This window comes from Lissotriton vulgaris, chromosome 11, assembly GCF_964263255.1.
Source record: "Lissotriton vulgaris chromosome 11, aLisVul1.2, whole genome shotgun sequence".
In the NCBI taxonomy this organism is placed as follows: Eukaryota; Metazoa; Chordata; class Amphibia; order Caudata; family Salamandridae; genus Lissotriton; species Lissotriton vulgaris.
The window spans coordinates 652,627,985-652,647,193 of record NC_141699.1 but is presented as its reverse complement, the minus strand read 5'-3'; the positions used below and the strand labels follow the sequence as shown (position 1 = coordinate 652,647,193).

The 19,209-nt window shown below is 44.4% G+C and overlaps 1 protein-coding gene across 1 annotated transcript in view; it reads right to left on the bottom strand.

Annotated features, from left to right (window-relative positions):
- The window catches only part of LOC147683289 (uncharacterized), a 1,765,034-nt gene that overhangs the window by 1,505,716 nt on the left and 240,109 nt on the right, over window positions 1-19,209 (bottom strand). Inside the window, exon 3 of the mRNA XM_086942513.1 lies at window positions 16,384-16,445. Within this exon, the coding sequence (XP_086798639.1) occupies window positions 16,384-16,445 (62 nt within the window). The remainder of the gene's footprint in view (window positions 1-16,383; window positions 16,446-19,209) is intronic.

The window sequence follows — 19,209 nt, the reverse complement described above, 5'->3', positions numbered from 1 at the left end:
TTGAAAGTGGCTGACTGTAATCCATGAGATTTTACTCAGTGACTTTCAGCCCCATGCTGTTTCAAAACTGTGCATGTGCTTGAAGCAGGCGTAGGTCTTGACGCAGCAATTTGAATATAGGGGTATATTATCAAGGGGGTTTATCTCTGTTTTTTGGCTTTAAAAGCCAAGAAAGCAGAGATAAAATTATCTCCCTATACCTAGCTGCCGCTAACACCAGTTAGCGACAGCTAGTAGGAGATAGCGACCATCTTGGGCCCCACTTTGCATGTCAGTTATATTTATCACTAATGAGATGCAAAGTGGGCGTGCCAAGATGTTAGCGACTGAAAACAGTCGCTAACATCGCTATCTCCTATTACTAGCTTTTGGAGATATTTGCGCTAAGCGGGAATATCTGTAAAAGCTAATACCTGCCCTGAGCAGTTCTTAGCCATGTTATCCAATGGGAGGTGGATAACATGGCTAACAGCATTAGCTCGCTATTGCATGAATAATGCTGACTTTTCAGCGATATTCATGCTTTGCAACGATTTTTACCGCATTTGCGTTAAACCTTGTGAATACCAAGGTTTATTTGCGGTAAAAATCGCCGCAGCGCTGCGGTAAATTTTTGTCTCTAACCAAGCAATAGCGATAATTATCGCTATTGCTTGATAATATGCCCCAAAGTGCACTGGTGAGCCTTGCTGTAGCTGCATTACATTTGCCATACAACTCTTGTAATGTATTCTTTTTTCTACACAGATATGTTATGCATGTATGCTGTCTTTGTGCCATGGTGCGCCTCATTTTAAATGTGGCACACCATGGGTTACGGAGCACTAGCATACTGTGGTGCACATTAACTGGTGGATATCTGGGTATGAAGTAGTTAACATAAATCTGCCCTATATGTTACAAATCTGCATTTAGTAGAGTTTTCGGCCTTTGCAGTGTTATGTTTTTTCTGTTATTCTATGTAGATATATAATGTTGCAAGATTTTTCTCACGAAAAAGAAGGCATGAGTATTGGATTTGTGAATGATTGCAAGATTCTTCAAATAAAAAAGCAAGAACCATGGCATTGTTTAATATAGTATTATAAATACTTATCTTAAAAAATGATGAGAGAGTGAAAAAAGGTTAACCTTATGTTTTAAAGTTAATCACAGGCTTCTTTACAGGAAGTGTTCTGTATGATTGTGGCGTGGGTGTTTCCCTTTTTTATACCTAACAGAATGCATTCTGTATGCTGTAGCAGGAGGACTACTACATACTTGAATATTCTTCAGTGCTTATTTTCATTGAGACCGTCACAGAAGTTCAATGGATCCGAGACGCTGTTCTTGTGGATCTTGGCGACTGCCAAGCCGCTGTAGCAGTGGGAGTGAGGCCTCTCCAAGGGGCGCAGCGCAGCTCCTTTTGATGTTTACAATTGCAGATAGCAGGGTAGAGATGTCCGTGGAATTTATGGATGCTTAGTCACAGTAGAGTGTGCGTGGCGCCCCTAGCACCTCATTACGACACACAGGGGAGCCGCGTTGCACAGTTGGAGAATCAGAGACTTAGGAGATAAACCTTTATAATAGCAAGGGCTCTAAGAGATAAAAATCGCCCGTTCTCGGCGTTAAAAAATATCACCGCTATCGGTGGTATTTTCCACGGTGTTAGTGCTTGAAGATGAATGGGAACATATATGTGAAAGAAAATCCTGTAACAGGCTCAGTATTTCACATTATCGCGTGAAAACAAAAGTTGTTTTCACACAGTAATGTGTCCCTTGTAATTAAGGGACGGGGTGGATCTAGTTTTATTTATTACACTGTTATGTTAACGATGTCGAATGTTTGATAAGAGGAGGGTTTAAAAGTTTTCCGATAAACTTTTTCTCCAGGGAAGTGGGTGGAGTGTTCCGTGTAAATTGGAGAATAGAAACTACTAAGAACCAATTGGAAGTGTTGGTTTCAAGTCACATGACTTCACATGCACGTCTTAGGATGTGTACGCGGTGACAGTATCTGGTCACGAACGTCATTTGGAAGCAGCGGTCTAATTCAGCGTAGTTTTAAAACGTGAAAAGAAGAAAATCCAAACAAATCCGGATTTTGTATATCTTCTAAGCTCGATTCAAGCATACAATTAATAAACTATAAAACCTTTTATATTTCTTTAAAAAAATACATAGGTGTGTACATCCAGTCACGCACGAAAGTTTAAAAAGACATTTGGTTATATTTAATTAAAATTTTGATAATAACAAAAAATAAGCGTAGGTTTAGTCTTTTTCACGTACTATAAGTTCTTTGATGGGTCGATGGAGAAATTCAATAGCTTCAAATCGCAAACCTCCCACAAAATATATAGGTGGGTGCGCGCACCCGGTTGCGCACAAAAAAAAGTGGCGATAAACTCTTTATATTATGCTCTTGGAGCTCGTTTTGGTACAAAGAGTTAGTTCTGAAAAGAACTTTTTTTTTTTTTTCGGGAAACAAGTGTTATGTTGCTTTTGATTTTTTAAACTTGCAACGACATTTTGAAGTGTAACACAGGATCAAAATGAAATGAAGAAATTTATCTTTTCTTGGGGCATTTATGACTCTCAATTTTGAGTTTAATAAGAATGAGGCTCTGCTCTCCGAACAAAATAATTTCTCCACACTCGTTGCATTTCATGTGCACCTTCGCAAGATATGGTCTTAAGTCCATCTCAGCACTCGATGGAGATACAGGTCGTCCACCAGAAGATGTGCTGGCCACCTCTGATGGTAATAGCGTGGCAAGGGCTCTTGTCGATGCTTTTGCATAATGCTCAGGGTGCCTTTGTTTGACATGCCGCTGCATGGTATGTATGGAAAAGGAATATTTTTTACTTGGATTTCCCCTTGAGAGCTCCGATTTGCATATCGTGCAGGTTACTTTTGGCGCATTCACTTTCTTTTGATCTTCAGGATAAGTAAAAAATTGCCAAATGAAAGATTCCTTTTTTCTTTTTAAAGGTAGTCGCTCATTTTCTTCAGATTCGGAAGATGAATGCGAAACGGCAGCCATTTCAGCAAAGTCTTCCGGAAGATGTTCCACGTTGTTCTCTCTTGAGAGTAGAAAAGAAAGTGAGGGAAGTGGGTGGAGTGCTTCGTGTAAATTCCAGAATAGAAACTACTAAGAACCAATTGGAAGTGTTGTTTTCAAGTCACATGACTTCACATGCGCGTCTCAGGTCCTGTACGCGATGATACTATCTAGTCACGTACGTTATTTTGAAGTAGCGGTGTAATTCAGCAAAGTTTCAAAACGTGAAAAGGAGTCAATCCAAGCAAATCCGGATTTCGTATATCTTTTAAGCTCGATTCAAGTATACAATTATTAAACTATAAAACCTTTTATATTTCTTTAAAAAAATACAAAGGTGTGTACATCCAGTCTCGTACAAAGCTTAAAAAGACATTTGGTTTTATTTAATGAAAATGTTGATAATAATACAAAATTAGCCTAGGTTTAGTCTCTTTCATGTACTATAAGTTCTTTGAAGGGTCTATGAAGAAATTCAATAGGCTCAAATTGCAAACTTTTCACGAAATATATAGGTGGGTGCGCGCACCCGGTCGCGCACTAAAAGAAAGCGGCGATAAACTTTCCTTTATAATATGCTCTTGGAGCTCGTTTTGGTACAAAGAGTTAGTTCTGAAAAGAACTTTTTTTTTTTTTTTTTTGGAAACAAGTGTTATGTTGCTTTTGATTTTTTAAACTTGCAACGACATTTTTAAGTATGTCATACCATCAAAATGAAATGAAGAAATGTATCTTTTCTCGGAGCATTTATGACTCTCAATTTTGAGTTTAATTAGAATTAGAATAAGGCGGGCACGCGAGTTATAGTTAGCTGAAGTAACTATAACGGGGGAATTTCATTGGTTTTATATGAGTGAAATGTCCAGCTAACTATAACATGTGTCAAACCTATGGTTTTTTCAGTGAATTTCATAGGTTTTTCAAATGCTACTTCCTAACTATAACGTGTGTAAAACCTATGGTTTTTTCAGTGAATTTCATAGGTTTTTTAAATGCTACTTCCTAACTATAACGTGTGTAAAACCTATGTTTTTTTCAGTGAATATATATATATATATATATATATATATATATATATATATATATATATATATATATATATATATTGGTGGTTTCAAAAGTCAATATGATTTATCATTGCAGACAAGCAGAGAGATAAAGAAAGACAATGTAGAAAAAGGAGAAACTAACTTAGTTGGGTTTAATACTGCATTTGGATGAGCTTGCCCACTTGGGCTTTATTCATGAGAACCTTACCAAATATAGGTTCCCAACGTAATACTGTTATCAAGCTGATTAAACGGGCACTAGACCCTATATAATCTAAATATAATCCTTATTGACACAGTATATGTAATGCGGTATGAATTATTCAAACCTATTACGTTTCCAAAATCATAAATGTACATGAACCGGAAAAAAGTACAAACGGTTGATAGTTGTGCTAAAGCAAATGTTTGCAATGTGAGAATTAATTGTATGCTAGTAATCGACAATGCGATTTAATTGTCTTTTATTTAAGTTGATGTAAAAATGTGCAGCGGTAACAATAAGTAAAGCTAAAACTAACAACTGTGGCTAAGTAAAATGTAACGCTGTAAATTTCCAGTGAACTCAGCAAACTGGTTGTCATGACTACAGGTAAACCATCACATGATCCAATGAGCACTTGACATGTTTAAAAACACTGACGTAATGCTATTCTTTGTTGTGAGCAGGACGGTTGTATCCGTCGAAACGCGTCAATAATCTGAGCACTAAAAGAAAATAAACTTGTTTCTGAAACAAGACCCCACGGAGTCAGCGCCTGTTTTCTAGCACAGATCGACAGGATTGGAGAGAATATATATATGCAGTTATATATAGGAAAAGTATTTCCTCTATGTCAATTTGCGTGTCATGCACCTTTCACTTTAAATGGGTGGCTAGCCCCCATGACTGCGTCATGTGATCAAGGCTTTGGCCGAAACGCGTCGTGGCAAACTGGTGTTTGGGTTCAAAATAAATACTTAATAACACCTAAGAAATCGGGACTCGCATCTTCTTTTGGCTGCAAGTAGCTGAGCTTTAACAAGCTGAGGAGGACACATACCGCATATATATATATATATATATATATATATATATATATATATATATATATATATATATCCATACTAATAATATAAAGAGAGAGCCCAAACCTTTGAGGCGGGTAATCTCAGGAACCACAGCACCAATCACAACACCCAATACAGCATTGGAAAGGGCAGTTGCAGCAGAAGGACATAGGCTATGCGGACGCCCACCATATACATTTAAAAGGTAAAAGAACAGTGCCAGCAAAGTAGTCCCTTGTGGGCGTGTCTGCGTTGTGCTGTGGGCGTGACAAACGCTGGGGGCGTGTGGTACGCTCCACCCTTCATGCCATGTCTCATATCGTGTGCTAATCCCACCCTGCTCCCTTAACATACCCCTGCACCCCATAATCATTACCCCCTTACTCCTTAAAATACCCCAACACCCTAAAACACTAACCCATCTTAACCCTATAAATATACCCTGTACCCTGTACCCCAAAACCCAAACCTATCCCTAAACCCTAAAAATACCCCTGTATCCCAACTCCCAAACCTAGCCCTGAACCATATAAATACCCCTGTACCTCAAAACCCAAACCTACCCCTGAACCCTAAAAATACCCCTGTACCCCAAAAACCAAACCTAGCCCTGAACCCTAAAAATAACACTGTACCCCCAAACCTACCCCTGAACCCTAAAATACCCCTGTACCCCAAAACCCAAACCTACCCCTGAACCCTTAAAATACCCCTGTACCCCAAAACCCAAACCTACCCCTGAACCCCTAAAAGTACCCCTGTACCCCAAAACCCTAACCTAGCCCAGAACCCTAAAAATACCCCTGTACCACAAAACCCAAACCTACCCCTGAACCCTAAAAATACCCCTGTACCCCAAAACCCAAACCTAGCCCTGAACCCTTAAAATACCCCTGTACCCCAAAACCCAAACCTAACCCTAAAAATACCCCTATTCCCCAAAACCCAAACTTAGCCCTGAACCCTAAAAATACCCCTGTACCCCAAAACCCATACCTATCCCTAAACCCTAAAACTACCCCTGTACCCCATAACCCAAAACTATATCTGAACCCTTACAATACCCAAACACCCCAACACATATACCTCAGTACCCCAAAACATATACCCCTATACCCATACTTACCTTATCCAAACATTAAAAAAAAACAGGCTTTTACCATTCATGCATTTACAACGAATTTCGTTGTAAATGTATGCGTGGTAAAAGCATATAAAATGTAATGCCATGCGTTATAATGGCATTGCGGAGTCATGGTACTTTCGTAATGAAAGTATGCAGAGTGATGGTATGCGGAAAGAAAGTTGCGGAATAATGGGTGTTTACCCTCCCCTGGTAAGTACATTGGTGGCACGGCAGCCCACATCTCCAGCAACATACTCATATTTTTTCACCATCCATTTGAAAAATGCACAGGTCTCTCTCATTGATGGCCAACACCGACATACACTTTTAGACACACCTCCCGCCACAAGTTCTAGAATTGCGAACTTTAGAGCCCGGGGGCTACGTTCGAATCTCGGCATCAGCTCAACATCCTGTGATTCCAGGCAAATTGCTTTTTCTCCCCGTGCCTACCACAAATGAATGTGTTCTTCTGTAATGTAAATTGTTCTCATGCCATGTTGTCGAGTTCGCACTATATAACATTGCAAGGAAAAATAAAGTAGGGAAACTCGAGTTCACACACTACTGAACGCGCACTCTTAAGTGCATCAGCAGTGCACTGTGAATCGGAGCGTTTCACAGAACTGTCACAGATAAGAAATGCTATCAAAACGAAATCCTACAAAACAATATACTACTGGCCGGCAGCAATTCATACCCGGACAACGTCGGGACGGGCTGCTAGTATATATATATATATCATCACCTCACTTTCCCCCAGGTCAAGGAAATAAATGGGCCGCATTCCAGTGGTGAGATTTTGAAGGGTATTTATTTTTGTTACATCAAATTAGGGGTTTTGACCACGTATCTGGATCAACGCGTTTCGGTGTTTCGCCACACCTTGTTCACGATCAACAGTCTCTTCGTGTCGTTACCATTTAAAATGTTCAACATGACTTCACTTCCTGTCATGTGCATTGACGTTAGGAATTCTGATCTTTGTAGTTCTCTATTCTTAATTGCACGTTTGTCAGTCGGTAATTGTTTAGTCCTTTTCAGCGATTTGCATCCTGGGACTTGATATTTCTTATTCTCTCCTCTTTGGTAGCTTCCTTTTTCATATTACTTTTGCTTTGTATTTGTTTATTACCAGTTTGATTTCATTGATCTTCCCGATGGCATAGTATGTTTCACTATGGCAATGTTGTTGTTTATACTGTTCTCTTTCAATTGTTGATACAATATTCAATACAAACTTTTTATCCCTCCAGTGGGATTTGTCGCTTGATGCCCATATGTTTTGATGTTTATTATCTCATCTTGTTCCTCCGTTCGGATCATCAGTTCATCTCGATTTATTAGTCACTCCCATGTATATTTGTCATGTTTCACAGATGATTCATTTTCATATTTCTCCCAATTACTGTTGTAAATTAATATATAATTCCTCCGACTGATTCAGGCCATGTGGGTGTAGGGTTCTCATATTTAATATGTAGCGTGATTCTCTTTTGCTCAATTCTAGTTCCCGGTTCCCACCTCGGCTTTTTTTTGGTAGTGTCTCAATTCCGTAGAATTTCAGTTTTTTCCAATCTCCCTGATGTTCTTGTTCCATATGCTTTGCTACTGCATTAGATCGATCTTTGTGGATAGTTGCTCGCATGTGTTCCATGATTCTTTTCTTTAACTCGCGCGTTGTGCTGCCCACATATCTTTTAGGGCATGGACATTCCACTACATATATGGTGTAGGCTGTTTTGCATGTAATTAACTGGCGTATTTCCCATTTCTTGTTGTTCGCCAAGATTATCTCTTTTGTGGGTTTCGCTATTTGGCACATTTTGCACAAGTAACACTTTACAAAGCCTTTAGTTTTTAGCCAGTCATCTCCCTTTTTTCCTTTCTGGAAATGGCTGTGAATCATATGATCTATTAGATTCCTCCCCCTCCTGTATGTTACGGTTGGGTTATTTCCCATTAGATACTTCACTGTCGTGTCTAGCTGTAAAATTTTCCAATTTTTTCTGAGGATGGTTTCAATTTGTTTGCTTTCTTGTGAGAAGTCCACTATCATCCTGATCGGTTCAGTCGGTTTGTCCTCCTGACAAACTTTTTTTGCCAGGCATTCAGCTTGTGTTTTGTTGTTGGCTCTCTCCCAGCATTTCGATACTGTATTTGATGGGTATTTTCTCTTCACCGCTGAGCCTGTTCCAGGCGAGGTCGCCCCCACTCCGCTGCTCCTGCCCGCTGGCTACCTGAGCTGCCCTGACAAGCTGTTCTTCTGCCTCGCTGCTGCCTCCTGCTACTTCCCCACTCTGCTGCCTCGTGGTTGCCTTCGCCTCCGCTTCTGCTGCCACCTTTGTTTCTTCCCCTCCTTGGGTTGCCTTTGACTCGTGTTGCTTGTCTTTTTTCTGCTACCTCCCGTTTTCCCCCCCTTCTGCTGCCCTCCCCCTTCCTTTGAGACTGCTCCCGGCCGCCGGACGCCCCAGCCGCTGCTGAGCCGTCCTCAGTCCCCCTTCCCGCCACTGACCTACGCCGATTCCGCCCCCCTCCTGCCCATTGGCCGCCCACGCTCCCGCCACCCAGCTGACCCGCCCTACCGGCTCCTTACTTAAGGGGACCAAGTGCAGGGACAGGGAGCGACCCCTGAGCCTGTTCCAGGCGAGGTCGCCCCCACTCTGCTGCTCCTGCCCGCTGACTACCTGAGCTGCCCTGACAAGCTGTTCTGCTGCCTCGCTGCTGCCTCCTGCTACTTCCCCACTCTGCTGCCTCGTGGTTGCCTTCGCCGCCGCTTCTGCTGCCGCCTTTGTTTCTTCCCCTCTTTGGGTTGCCCTTGACTCGTGTTGCCTGTCTTTTTTCTGTTGCCTCCTGTGTTCCCCCCCTTCTGCTGCCCTCCCCCTTCCTTTGACACCGCTCCCGGCCGCCGGACGCCCCAGCCGCCGCTGAGCCATCCTCAGTCCCCCTTCCCGCCACTGACCTACGCCGACTCCGCCCCCCTCCTGCCCATTGGCTGCCCACGCTCCCGCCACCCAGCTGACCCGCCATACCGGCTCCTTACTTAAGGGGACCGAGTGCAGCGACTGGGTGCGACCGCTGAGCCTGTTCCAGGCGAGGTCGCCCCCACTCCGCTGCTCCTGCCCGCTGACTACCTGAGCTGCCCTGACAAGCTGTTCTGCTGCCTCGCTGCTGCCTTCTGCTACTTCCCCACTCTGCTGCCTCGTGGTTGCCTTCGCCGCCGCTTCTGCTGCCGCCTTTGTTTCTTTCCCTCCTTGGGTTGCCTTTGACTCGTGTTGCTTGTCTTTTTTCTGCTGCCTCCCGTTTTCCCCCCTTCTGCTGCCCTCCCCCTTCCTTTGAGACCGCTCCCGGCCGCCGGACGCCCCAGCCGCCACTGAGCCGTCCTCAGTCCCCCTTCCCGCCACTGACCTACGCCGACTTCGCCCCCCTCCTGCCATTGGCCGCCCACGTTCCTGCCACCCAGCTGACCCGCCCTACCGGCTCCTTACTTATGACGCCCCCAGAGCGACCGCGCAGCGGACACGCGCAGCGGACGCGCGCAGCGGACGCGCGCAGCGGGAGCACGATTGAGCGCCGAAGGTGCGCCAAAGGTTAGCCCGTCTGCGCCCGTCCGCACCTGGACCGCGCCCAGTGCCAGGACCCCTGGTTCCCGCAGACCCCAACCCACCCGCCGGACCTACGACGCCACCGAACTCTACGCACTCAACGCCGGTCGAATCCCGGGCTGCTACCGGGCCACCCTGAGACGCACCCACGGACCCTTCTGCTGCCATTCCTGCAAGTTCACCTGCATCCGGACCTGCACTACACCTGCATCGATCAAGCCAAGCCACAGCAGCAACCACCTCAAGTGCATCCTGCTCAACACCCGCTCCATCCACAGACATGCTGTCGAGCTCTGGAACCTGCTCGATACCACAGCCCCAGACGTCGCCTTCCTCACGGAAACCTGGATGAACGCTTCCTCAGCGCCCGCCATCGCCATCCCGGACGGCTACAAGATCATCCGGAGGGACCGCGTCAACCAGACAGGAGGAGGCATCGCCATCATCCAAAGAAACACCATCCGCATCACGACCAACTCCGACGACACCCTCGTACCCGCCGAACACCTGCACTTCCAGATCCACATCAACCCCAAGACCACCCTCAGAGGCACCCTCATCTACAGACCCCCGGGACCACGCACACAATTCAACGAAGACATTGCTGACTTCATCAGCCCGCACGCCCTCCTCTCCGCTGACTACATCCTCCTCGGATACCTCAACTTCCACCTGGAGAACAACAACGACCGCAACACCACCACCCTGCTGGACAACCTCGCCAACCTCGGTCTCAAGCAGCTGGTGACCACCCCCACCCACAACGCCGGACACACACTCGACCCCGTGTTCTCATCCAGCAAGGACATCACCTTCAGCCACGCCACCGGACTCCACTGGACGGACCACAGCTGCGTCCACTTCAGCTTCAGAAGGACCACGATCCACCACCACCAGCAACAGGTTGCACGCAGAAGCTGGAACAAGATCACATCCGGCCAGCTCGCGACTTCCCTGAGCGTGAACTCTCCCACCAGCACAACGAACCCAAGCCAGGCGGCCACCAACCTCGCAAAGTGGATCAGCGACTGCGCAGACGACCTCGCCCCTCTGAAGACCCCGCCTAGCAGACCCGGCAGCAAGAAAGCCCCATGGTTCACCGACGAACTCAAGAGCTCCAAGAAGAACTGCAGAGACCTCGAGAAAGCCTGGCGCAGAGACCCAACACCGAACAACATGGCTGCCCTCAAGCTCGCCACCCGAAAACACCACCAACTGATCAACGCCACCAAGAAGTCTGCATTCAAGGAACGACTGGACAACAACGCACACAACAGCAAGGAACTCTTCAACATCGTCAAAGAGCTCTCCAACCCCAAAGCCGGAAACAACGGCATCACCCCTTCACAAGACCTCTGCAACTCCCTGGCCTCCTACTTCCACAACAAGATCGCGGACATACACAACAGCTTCAGCACCTAACCGACGCACGCCACGACTGAACCACCGCCCCCCACCACCACCCTCCGTGCCTGGACCCCGATCAGCACCGAAGACACCATCCGCACGATGAACTCGATCCACTCCGGATCTCCGACCGACCCCTGCCCTCACCACGTCTTCAACAAGGCCGACGCTGTCATCGCACCCCACCTGCGGGACATCATCAACACCTCCTTTGACACCGCTACCTTCCCGGAGAGCTGGAAGCACGCCAAACTCAGCGCCCTACTAAAGAAGCCATCAGCAGACCCCACCGACCTCAAGAACTACCGCCCCATCTAGCTGCTCCCGTTTCCTGCAAAAGTCATCGAAAAGACCGTCAACAAGCAGCTGGCCGCCTTCCTCGAGACGAACGGATCCCTCGACCTCTCTCAGTCTGGTTTCCGGGCCAACCACAGCACCGAGACCGCCCTGATCGCAGCCACCGATGACATCCGAGCCCTGCTCGACAACGGAGAAACAGCGGCCCTCATCCTCCTAGACCTCTCCGCGGCCTTTGACACTGTCTGCCACCGCACCCTAGTGCAGCGCCTCAGCAACGTCGGAATCCAGGAGAAGGCACTGGAATGGATCATCTCATTCCTCGACGGAAGGACACAGAGAGTCCGCCTCCCCCCGTTCAGATCAGAAGCCACCGAAGTCATCTGCGGCATTCCTCAAGGCTCCTCGCTCAGCCCAACCCTCTTCAACGTCTACAGCAGCCCCCTCGCAGCCATCGTACGCCAACACAACCTCAACATCATCTCCTACGCCGACGACACCCAGCTGATCCTCTCCCTCACCAACGACCCGCAACCGCCAGAGCCAACCTACACGAAGGGATGACAGAAGTAGCCAAGTGGATGATGAACAGCCGCCTCAAACTGAACTCGGACAAGACCGAAGTCCTCATCCTGGGATCCTCACCCTCCGCCTGGGATGACTCCTGGTGGCCCCCCGCCCTGGGCAGCGCACCCAAACCAACAGACCACGCACGCAACCTGGGCTTCATCCTGGACTCCTCCCTCTCGATGACCAGACAAGTCAACGCCGTCTCCTCATCGTGCTTCAACATCCTGCGCATGCTACGTAAGATCTTCCGGTGGATCCCCACCGAGACCAGGAAGACGGTCACCCAGGCCCTCGTCACCAGCCGACTGGACTACGGCAACTCCCTCTACGCCGGAACCACCACCAAACTCCAGAAGAGACTCTAGCGGATCCAGAACGCCTCAGCACGACTCATCCTGGACATCCCCCGTCGCAGCCACATCTCCGGACACCTGAGAGATCTGCACTGGCTCCCGGTCAACAAGAGAATCACCTTCCGTCTCCTCACCCACGCACACAAAGCTGTGCACAACCAAGGACCAGCATACCTCAACAGCCGCCTCAACTTCTACGCTCCCACACGCCAGCTTCGATCGACCAGCCACGCCCTCGCCGCCGTCCCCCGGATCCGAAGAGCCACCACAGGAGGAAGGTCCTTCTCCTACCTAGCCGCCAAGACTTGGAACTCCCTCCCGACCCACCTCCGCCTGACCCAGGACCACCTTGCCTTCAGGAAACAGCTCAAGACCTGGCTGTTCGAGCAGTAGCGGACCCCTCCTCCCCTAGCGCCTTGAGACCCTCCAGGTGAGTAGTGCGCTATATAAATGCCTTGATTGATTGGTTGATTGATTCAAGAATCTTTCAGCCGCATTATTACTTTGCGTGTCCCATTCTTGATCTTCACTACAGATTCTGAGGATTCGCAAAAATTTCCCATAAGGGATGCTGGATAGGAGGGATTTCTGATGAAAGCTGGTTGCTTCCAAGGTTGCATTTGTCGCTGTGATCTTTCTGTGCAGTGTAGTGTGAATTTGATTATTCTTGATGTAAATTTCAGTATCAAGGAATATGACCCTGTCTTTGCTTTTAGTGTATGTAAATTTCAGGTTGTTGGTACTATTGTTCATTACTTTGAAATATTCCTCGAATTCTGATTCACTGCCGTCACAAATTATTAAAAGACCATCAATAAATCTCTTCCAGCTTACGATTTTATTCACTGATTCATCATTTGTGGTGTTCCATGCTTTCTCCTGCTCCCACCATCCCATGGTGAGACAAGCGTAACTAGGACTAAAGGAGAATCCCATTGCCGTCCCGCTGCTTTGTCGGTATAAGTCTTCTCCAAACATGAAAACATGGTCAGTGAGGACTGTTGTTATCATTTCCATAAGCATCTTATTTTGTTCACTGTATTGTATTCGTCTATCCTGCAGAAAATAATTACAGGCATGTATTCCTGTTCAATTGTTTATGTTGGTATATAGCCCAATGACATCCATTGTGATTAGTTGATAGGACAATTGCCATGGTGTATCTTTAAGTGCTCTTAACACATCACTCGTGTCTTGAATATAGGAACTCAGTCGAGCCACATATGGTCTTAGGAAAAAGTCAATGTACTCTGCTAATGGTTCCAATAGTGAGCCTTTTGCTGAGAGTATTGGTCTCCCTGGTGGTTTCTTCGCATCTTTATGTACTTTCGGTAGAAAGAACATAGTTGCCATTATTGGGTGTTGTACTGTCAGGAATTTTCTTTCTGCCTCATCAATTAATCCCATCGATGACCATTTGGCAAGATTTGTATCAATTTTTTCTTTGATTGTTTTTGTTGGATCGATCTTCAATTTTTCATAATACTTCGGATCTCTTAATTGTCTATGTGCTATGTGTCTATATGTTTCAAGGAATCGCTAGTAAAGAAAACATCGATGGAACGACTAGAATGTCATGAAGGAGGTCTACAAGCTAGAGACACAGAAGGATTTCTAACTCTAATGAACCTTGATACAACAATAACATGTGAATTACCATTGGAGGAGATATGTACCCAAGCGGGAGCAGGTCTAAGCGGCAAAAAAACGAAATCTAGGTTCTATCCCCAATTGGGACCAGGGAACAAGATAGACCTATTCCAGGAGGCAGTAATCCAGGATATATACAAACTAAAATGTTGCAAATACAGTGACAATATAACAAAGGAGGAACGAATGGCAATGAATGAATTCTCAAAAGATGACCAAATAGAGATCAAAATAGCTGATAAAGGCAGTAACATTGTGATATGGGACCTTACGGAATATGTTACTAAAGCACATAGACAATTAAGAGATCCGATGTACTATGATAAATTGAAGATTGATCCCTTCTTCTAGGGCTGCCACAAACCAAACACCTGAGCCTCGCATTGCATTTGAATTTCAGCTTTGTCATCATTGCTACCCTCTGGTGAGCGTATGCTCAGTGCAATTAATTAGTGCATGGGAGTTCCTAATGCGAGCGTTTGTTAGTCACTACGGGTAAGTTCAAGTGTTTATTTGTAATATTTAGGCTTACTTTCTGTCCTTAGTAGGTTCCGGATCATTGGGCAGGTTAAATCAGCATATGAGGCTCTGTACTGAAAGGATAGACCCCCCAGTATAACACTTCTGCAGGCACCAGTCTTGAACCTTTGACGATTGATTAGACATCAGTCGGGGATTTGTCAGCTTTTTGAACAACTAATTTATAACAGAGACCCATATTTCAAAGTTAACCTCATAGATGCTATTACACATTCCTCCCCAGTGCTGCGCTGTCCATTGGAACTAGTGCTGAATGGACGTCCAATGGTCGTGCGCAGCACTGGGGAGGTAGTGCTGCCGTCGGCCAATGCACCGAGGCAGCACTTAAGGGGTTAATAAAGATAAGCATACAGGGGATACTATGTTTGTAAACACAATCCAACTGGAATATAAAAACTTAAACTTTCATAAGTATTTAAGAAGCTCATAATGTGCTCTTACATAATTTACCTTTCTGAGGAGATGATCAACATTATCAACTAAGAATAGCTTAGTCTGATCTGTGAACATTTTGATATCCAAAAATACTGAGTTTATCGAAGCTTTATGACTTTCATTTAAGAAGAGTGGTGTACTTTCCCTTTAATGATAAGTCCTAAATAAAGCCCTTCCTTCCACAAGACGGAAGTTTAGAATCTAACTATATTTTCTGAGCATTACCATTACACAAATAGCTGTGAAGAGGTCTGTCACATGCCTTTTGTTCTGGCTGAATACACAGAAAGGACAGCCCCCACAAAAATCAGTAGTCAATTTGTTCGGGTTGCAAGAGTATTCTGTTAGCTATAGAGATGAGCAGCTAAGTATGACTTATGCTGTAGGATTACTTGATATACAGCTGAGGGCTGGAGCTGCTAACCAGTCACCATTTTCACCATACTGCAAAAAGAATCAACTTTAAAACCATTTTCAAGATTAATTGCGTATTGTTAATGACAGGTTGAATTAAAAAAAAAGCTTGTTACACAATTACAAAAGTTTTAGCATTAAAACCTCGACAATCTGTCTGCCTTCCAACATTATATTGCTCCTTTTATTTCAAACAATATGACATTTTCCTAACGGATTCATATTTACATGGTTTCAAATCTATAACAGTTTAAACACAGCAATGTATGAAATGGGAAGAAACATTGGATTTTGAAAATTAATGATAAGGCAAAATCTTAGAAATAAATTTAAGATGAATTAGGCTAGAAAATAGAAGTCATTCACAAGGATTCACTACCATCCTTTCGGTTGCTATGATCCAAATCTAAGCAAATGGACTAGTGTCACTGGGGACCATGAGAAGAATAGGGTCTACACACAGTAACTGTAAGAAATAATTTCTTCTACTTTACACTTTGATTTATTGTCTAAAAGTGATTAAGTTGTAACATAAAGGATCTGAATGGGTATTTCTTTTTTAGATAAAAAGGTGTATTACAGAAAATCTATACAGTACTGTCAACACATATTGCCTTATGATCTGTACACTTAACTACATTTACAACAATCTTGGTTGGAAATTCTCAAGAAAAAAGTAAAGTAACTAAACAAAGATTATAAATAATTAATTTGTGCATTTTCTTATTACAGGATACATGGGTTTGTGCTTTAAACAATTATATGGCCTGCACTAATGCTAATTAGACAAACAGTAGTATTGATACTATATATGTAAATGAAAACATCTGTCACTTACTGTTTCTTAAGGGAAATAAAATATTTCTTTGCTGATATTACAATTTCATACATCAGAGAATCCTGAAACATACAGAATAGAACATTGAATCAGTGATTCTGTACCATAAATCTCCATGCACGAGAGCTCTGCCTCAATTCTGCATACTATAGATCACAGGGAAAGTTAAATACAAGATGTACCATGTCCAGTTACACTTACTTGCCTTTCATGTATCTCAAACAGCTTCATGAATGGCTGAGCAGCTTTAAATTTACCATACTTAGACTCGCCTTTCTCAAAGCTCAACTAAGTTCCCAATAATAAACATTTGCAAAATGGATAACATGTGCATAATATTAGTCCTGATGCTAATCATGTTCTACACTACAATGAGAGAACCTTTAATATCACTAAATTTAACATTAACCCCTTCGCTGCTAGGTCTTTTCCCCTCCTGTGCTAAGCCATTTTTTGGCGATTTGGGTCAGTGCACGCTTAGGCCCCTATAACTTTTTGACCACATAAGGTATCCACGCCAAATTTGCGTCCTTTTCTTCCAACATCATGGGGATTCCAAAGATACCCAGGGTTTGTGGATTCCCTTGGAGGGGTCCCAGAAATTAAGCAAAATATAGTAACATTTTCGTTTTTTTCAGAAAAATGGGGAAAACGGGTTGCCAAGTGAAGCCTCTGTGTTTTCCCCTGCAAATGTTATCAAAAAAGGGTTTCTGGGGCTGAAATCAGCATTTTCCCAGCTTTTAGGAATTGACAGTCTTTTGTCAGTCAGAGAACCAACATTTTTCACACAGTTTTGCATTTTTCTGGGATATAGCCTATTTTTGCTATTTTTAGTGCTTTCAACCCCCTTCCAGTTAATGGTAGAAATTAGTTCGAAAGCAATAATGGATCCTGGAAAGCTATACGTTTTAGAAAAGTAGACAAAATTCTGAATTCAGAAAGGGGTCATTTGTCTAAATCCATGAAGGTTTCTTTATAGAAACTAACAGTAAAATATTGGAAAAATTGAAAATTAGTTTTAAAAAAACCAGCCTTTTGTCTCAACATTTTCACCTGTAACTTCTTGTAATTTTGTCAACTCTTTGAGAGCAATATACCGTTACATTTGTTAGAACTTCCTGGTTGTGGGGATATACAGGACTTGTAGTTTCGCCAAGAACCCGACGAACCCAGAGCCAAAAACGGTGAAGCAACTTGCAATGGTTTTTTATTATGTACCGGGTATAGAGCAATTATTCTGGGAAAATGGATACATGGAAAAATGGGTATGAAAGACACCTATGTATTTCTGAATTAGGTACAAATTATAGTGTTTAGAAACAGTATATATTTCCACATTTTCAAAATTGGGAATACTCATACTAGCATGAGAATTATTTGTAATTTTTCAAAATGATTTTTTTTTACACAATGTCTTTCATTTTGAAGGGAGAAATGCATGAAAACTCAATAGGTAATAACAGTTGATTTACAAATCTGAATTACCCTAAGTCTCCCGATAAAAACGGTACCTCACTTGTGTGGGTCGGCCTTGTGTCTGCGACAGGAAACGGGGCAAAATGCAACGTGGTCATACATCAATTTTGCAGTAAAAAATTGACCCTTTTTTGGCAAAGTGCCTACCTGTAGTTTTTGCACCCTAACTGTGCCGGCACCTAGGGAAACCTAGAAAACGTATACATTTTTGAAAACTAGACACCCAGGGGAAATCAGGATGGGGTGACACGACTGCCTCCCACCAGGGTCTGTTACCCAGATTCCCTTGCAAAGCTAAAAAATTGACCAAAAAAAGCATTTTCCTCACATTTCTGTGGTGGAAAGTTCTGGAATCTGCGTGGATCAACAAATTTCCACCCACCCCGCGTTCCCCAAAGTCTTCTGAGAAAAATGGTACCTCATTTGCGTGGGTCTGCCTAGAGCATGTGCAGGAAAGGGCGCAAAAGGCAACATGGTCGCACCTCAATTTCGCAGTGAAAAATGGCCTTTTTTGGCAGAGTGCATACCTGTCGTTTTTGAACCCTAGCTATGCCGGCACCTCGGCAACCCTAGCAAACCTATACATTTTTTAAAACTAGACACCGTGGGAATTCAGGATGGGGTGATTCGACTGCCTCCCACCAGGTTCTGTTACCCAGAATCCCTTGCAAACCTAAAACATTTGGAAAAAAACGAATTTTCCTCACATTGCTGTGGTGGACAGTTCCGGAATCTGCGTGGATCAACAAATTTCCACCCACCCCGCGATCCCCAAAGTCCTATGAGAAAAATGGTACCTCACTTGCCTGGGTCTGCCTAGTGCCTGCGACAGGAAACGGCGCGAAACGCAACGTGGTCGCACCTCAATTTCGCAGTGAAAATTGGCCCTTTTTTGGCAAAGTGCCTGCATAGTTTTTGAACCCTAGCTCTGCCGGCACCTAGGGAAACCTAGCAAATCTATACATTTTTTAAAACTAGACACCCAGGGAAATTCGGGATGGGGTGACTCGACTGCCTCCCACCAGGTTCTGTTACCCAGAATCCCTTGCAAACCTAAAAAATTGGAAAACAAAACACATTTTCCTCACATTTCTGTGGTGGAATGTTCTGGAATCTGCGTGGATCAACAAATTTCCACCCACTCCGTGTTCCCAAAAGTCTTATGAGAAAAATGGTACTTACCTTGCGTGGGTATGCCTAGTGCCTGCGACAGGAAACAGCGCAAAACGCAACGTGGTCGCACCTCAAATTCGCAGTGAAAACGGGCACTTTTTTGACAAAGTGCCTACCTGTGGTTTTTTAACTCTAGCTCTACCGGCTCAAGGGAAACCTAGCAAACCTATACATTTT